This window comes from Oxyura jamaicensis, chromosome 8 (genome assembly GCF_011077185.1).
Source record: "Oxyura jamaicensis isolate SHBP4307 breed ruddy duck chromosome 8, BPBGC_Ojam_1.0, whole genome shotgun sequence".
In the NCBI taxonomy this organism is placed as follows: Eukaryota; Metazoa; Chordata; class Aves; order Anseriformes; family Anatidae; genus Oxyura; species Oxyura jamaicensis.
In genome coordinates this window covers 11,255,409-11,260,606 of record NC_048900.1, presented here as the reverse complement: position 1 = coordinate 11,260,606, position 5,198 = coordinate 11,255,409, and the positions used below count along the sequence as shown (strand labels likewise).

General features: G+C 48.4%; 1 protein-coding gene across 1 annotated transcript in view; it reads left to right on the top strand.

Annotated features, from left to right (window-relative positions):
* Window positions 1-532: 532 nt before the first annotated feature.
* The window catches only part of TDRD5 (tudor domain containing 5), a 19,531-nt gene continuing 14,865 nt past the window's right edge, over window positions 533-5,198 (top strand). The window contains exons 1-4 of the mRNA XM_035333375.1: window positions 533-539; window positions 1,477-1,803; window positions 3,320-3,718; window positions 4,514-4,638. Coding sequence (XP_035189266.1) covers window positions 533-539; window positions 1,477-1,803; window positions 3,320-3,718; window positions 4,514-4,638 — 858 coding nt within the window. The remainder of the gene's footprint in view (window positions 540-1,476; window positions 1,804-3,319; window positions 3,719-4,513; window positions 4,639-5,198) is intronic.

Genomic DNA, 5,198 nt, shown 5'->3' with positions numbered 1-5,198 from the left:
AAAGGTTTGTGTGTAAAATGCCTCCGTAGTTTTCCACAGCAGGAGTGAGGCAGCACAAACACGGGAGCTTTTTCTGTCAGAGAAAGAGCAGCCACACTGCGCAGACTGTGGTGGCATCTGTGGAAACCTTTGCAGGAAACACTTCTAAAGTGCCATAGATCACACTATGTCACTGACTGTATTAAAGAAATCAGCACCTGACTGGAAATCACAGTACAGCAAGGCAAGGCTGGAACATAAAAGCCGTGACTTCCCCGTCAGTCAGGCAGTGCTGAGCTCAGGGCTTCCCACTTGGCCTCTGGCAGGAAGATGTGTTATGTGGAGGAGCTGCTGGAGGGAGCAGGAAGACAGTCGGGGAGGTGCTGCTCTTGTTTTTTCACAGATTCCTGTCTTATTGGAGGCTTTTGGCCTGCCCAGAGTCAGGATATTAGAAGCAGGGATGACAGGAGCGCCAGCTCGTCTCTTTCTCTGCTCTGTCATGCTTCGTGCCTCATCAGCAGGTCACTGGGGGAGTGATGGATGTAGAGGGCTAATGGAAGGTGAGAAAAGTTGGGTGGAAACAGGCTGTAATTAATAAATTCATACTGCCTGTATTTACTTTGGAGATGTTCCAGAGATTTGTTTTAATTTGTGTTTAATACTCAGGTGGAGACAGTCTTCGGCTGCTGGAACTGCAGGTGGTTTAAGTAGCAGCAAGCAATGTCTCAAGCTTGGTTTTGGCCAGGCAGCACTAACTCTGGCCCATTTATTTCCAAAAGCTCCACAAGGCTCTTTAAATCTTAAAAAACCCTGCAGCTTTCTGGTTGTGTCTGACATTCTTTCAGCCAATGACTCCTAAATCCTCAGTCCCTGTGGGGCACTTTTGGATGCTACCTCCAAACCGGGGAGGTGCTTTGAGGGCACGTGCTGAGGTGGATTTGCAGACTATTATCCTGAAACCTCTATTTTTAGTCCCCATAGTCACCCTGACACATACCCCTGTGCGGAAATCACCCAGATCCTCAAGCAGGTTTCTCAAGTAACCTCCAACCTTTGGGAAAACAGCTACTGCAACCCAGTTTATGATGCTTTGGCCTTGGGAAAGGCACTCCACCACAGATTCTCCTCTCAGATGGGACTAAAACATGTAAGGCCACCCTTAATAATGTTGTCATTAGGGTTTAAATATTGTTCCCTTCGAGAAATTTGAACTTTTTACTCCGTGGCTCTGACTTTTCCTGTCAGAAGGTATGCGCACCTAGTCCCTCTGCTCCTCCTGGAGGAGGCTGAGGGAGGGACACCCCCCGCCACCGGCCGAACCCAGCTCGGCGCCCAGGAAAATGGCGGCCGCCGCCCCTCAGCCGCCGGGCGGCCCCGCCCTCGCGCCGCCGAAGGGCGGGAAGAGGAGCGCGCAGGCGCGGTGGGGGCGAGGCGGTGGCGTCGTGGCGGGGTGGGCCGGGGGCGGTGGAGCTCGCCTCGCCGCTCCGCCGTTGTGAGGTGGTAAAAAAGGCTCTTCCCTGCCTCTGGGCAGCCGCTGTCCGCGTAGTGCGAGACGTTTTCTGCTTGTTTTTGTCTCCCCATCCAGTGCAGACGCGGGCGAGCAGGTGCGGCTCATGGAGGTGCTGCAGAAGGAGGTGAGGTCGCTGCTGATGGCTGCCAAGCAGGGCTTGAGCCCGGAGCAGCTGGAGCAGGAGTACGCGGCCATGGTCGGCAGGCCTCTCCCCCTGCGCGACCTGGGCTTCCGATCCACCATGGAGCTGGTGGCAGAAATGCCCAAAGTTGTCAGAGTCTGTCCCAATGGCAAAGGCAGCGTTGTCCTCAAAGGTGAGGCTTCCCTTCCTCGCAGGTTGTTGGGCACCGCGCTGGGAGGAGGCGATGCTCCAAAATAACGAGGGTTTGCTGGGTGCGTTCCTGGAGCTCTGGGTCCCATCTCTGTTACTCTTCCTCATATAGCTGTCTTGTTCCTCATCTTTAGTGGTTTTTCCTAGATTTCAATCTACTTCATAATGTTTTTCTGTTCTTTCCTCTTGAAAAACCCCATATGCTTCTAATTTTTGTACACTTTACGTTCTGCACTTAATTCAGTTTTGTCTCTTGTGGGTGCACCAGAACTGTTAAGCTCCACTTTTCCCATAAACATGGGCTTCAGAAGGAGCCAAAATCGGGGTAAGGCATATTGGGAAAAGCTGTAAACACTTCCTTTGCTGGCCCCAAGGGAGGGAAACCTGATTTGTTTTAAAGACTTCGCATTTTTCTTAGCTTTGGGGAGGAGCTATGGAAATAGCTGTAGGTGTAAAAAGTTAATTGGGAGGAGTGAAATGGTATTTTTATAGAGCCCTACAGGAGTGAAATGATATTTTTCTAGAGCCCTACAAAACAAGGCTGTTAAAAGGTATGGGGAACGTCTGGGCTGCTCTCAAGGGATGCCTCGCCTGGATGGGTGTTTACTCTGTCACATGGAGCCCAGCCAAAACCAGGCTGTAACTGCCTGCTTCTGCTGGTGCTGAGGGCTATTTGAGACATTTTGGCATTGTCTGGGATGCTTTGCAGGCTCCCTGTCCAGGGATCCCTTCCGTTTCAGCTGTTTGCTGTTGCCTGGCTGAGTGGCAGAGTACAGAAAAGCAGTGGATGAAGAAGGTGAGCAAAGGTCTGTTATCGGTCCTGCTTTGAGTTGTGGAGCTTGGACCAGGTGGCCTCCAGAGGTGCTTTCGAACCCACTTTATGGTGTTATTCCAATACTTTTGCCTCTAGCTGAGGGTTAGAATTGAGGATGAACTTGGAGAACAGCTGCACAAACACAGCTCCTTCTCATGTGTCACTGGTAGCACCTTTTAGTTTTGTAAAGTAGTCAGAGAAGCTTAGGTTTTAGTTGTGTTAGTTTTTCTTGTTTCTTTTGTAGGCCCTTTCAAAAATGACACTTGAATCCATCAACATCCTGATGTTCTTAGGCTATGGTGAAGTCTTACTGTGATTCTGCTGAGGGGAGCAGCAAGCCATTTACTGTTTTACCAGCAAAACCCACAGCCCTTTCCTCTTGTGATCCTGTACACAAGTGCTTGACCACCCTACCTTGGATCTGGATTTAAAGGGTTGAGGGTTCAAGATGACTGTTGGTTGAATTTGATTCATCCCAGTTGGCAAAAGGAAAGGAGAAGTGTTTGTCGTGCTGGAAGCCAGCCATGATTTAGTGTGATTGCTTTTGAAAGAGGTACCTGTCTCTGAAAAAGCCGGGGGTGGAAAGAAGAGAAAAGTGGGAAAAAAGCACTTTGCCTATTTTGAGCTCTTAATGGTTTACTGTCTCGGTGGTTCTAATAGCTTTTTTTTTTTTTTCCTGTTGTAGCTATTGCAGATGAGACCACCAAAGAGATTTCCAAACTGATTGCCAAACAGAGAACAAGCAGTAAGGCACGGAGTGCTGCTAAGAAAGCAAGTGCATCTGCCTTCAGGAAGCAGCAGAGTTTTTCTCTAAGGAGCAGGACTCCCGCCCTGCCAGCAGCAGTGAAGAAGGAGCTCCAGGAGCTGCTGAGTTCCTCACCGCTTCTGCTCTTGGACTTCAATAATGCATACTCCAGACGCTTTGGGCGGACGTTTCAGTACACACAGTATGGGTTTCTCTCCATGTCTGAAGTCCTCAGAAGCGTGTCAGATATCATTGTGGTTAAGCAGACAAAAGGAGGTTCCTTGTTAACCCTCAAAGAGAGCTCATCAAGTGAGATAAAGCAGGAAAAGATGCCCCAAGGTGAGGCTGTGTTACTTAACTTGAAACATGTAGCTGTCATAAGCACTGTGGCCAAGCAGCCATGTCTCAGGTAGATGTTGCTGCATTTCTAGTTGCAGTAGTAGTCCCGGTTCCCCTACAGCTTTGTACAGAAGGACTGTGGGGTGCTGTAGAAGTAGTTGTTGCAAGGAAGTTGTCTTAGTAGCAGAGTGCTTAACTGGAAGATTTCTACAGGTTGCTACTGGTTTTTGGTGGCAGGTGAAAGAAAGGATGCTGAGATGCTTCAGCATGTGGGCTTTCTGAGCATGTGCGTGGGACGAATTTCTAGTCATTCCAGGCAACAGATAACAAAACTAGAGGAATCTCTTGCATGTCTGCTCCACAGGCTAGTAGAGCCTTTCCAATGCATTTTTTTGAGACTGAAAATCTAGGACTGCTAGTCTGAAAGGCTCAGCTTTGATTTTCCACAGAAGAGACTGCAGGTATCCTCTGTGTTCCCATAACAGCTATGAGGGAGGGCAGAAAATCCCATACAGTTCTGGCCAAATTCCTGACTTGTCTGGGGATAATTCGTTTTTGCATCATTCTAGGAATTAGCTCAACCCTTAGCATGCTCACAAGCAGAAGTTACTTTTAAAATGTATGAATACAGTGAATGATGCCTCTCTAGTGAATATACGTGAATGTGGTGATGTGAATGGTCCAGAGATCAGGAAAACGCTACCTGTGCTTTCTTTCATTTTCAGATGTCTTGTCTTTCTGCTTAATATGTAGCTCCAAGAAAGAATAACATACAAGTTACTGTCTTTACTGCAGCTCCTGCAGTTGAGATGCCTCCTTTGGAATCCAGCTGTGAGACAGAGAGCTTCTACCAGACAGCAGAAGAAAAGTCAGAACCACTGGAAACACAAGCAGTACATCCTGTTGATCACCTAAAACAGGTAAGCAGCTGGATAAGCCATCTGTCGCTTCTTTGCATCTTAATCCCATGATAGATGCTTTTCTACTACTTTTGTTTCAGTTGAGATTGACTTGTTGAGGCACTGCTGCTTCCAAAAATTTTAGTACCTGTTTTAGGTGAGTGTGGAGGTGGTAAGACTCATGTTAGGCTGGTATGTAGCTATATATGCCATCCAAACCTAGGTCTTTCGCTGGTCTCCAGATCTGTGTCACAGATCATCCAAGATCAGCTGAGCATCATCTTGCTCCCTGATAATAGTGGTGATACCATTTGGGGTGTTTATCTGTAATTGCACTTCAGTAACCTGAAGACCAGCTCTGTGGAACTTCCTCCCCTGCTGTAGGCAGGGTTTGTGTTGTTCAGTCGTGTTAGCCTGTAGGAGAGGAGAGCTGGACGATGGTTCTTGGAGACTTTGATTCCTGCGGGCTTGTTCTAGTGACCAAATAATGTTATCTGCGGGGACACAGAAAGGATGAAGGATTTTTCCAGTTTATGCTGTGGTTTGAAAGGGACCTTGCTCATGTTGGGGGGGGGGGGGGG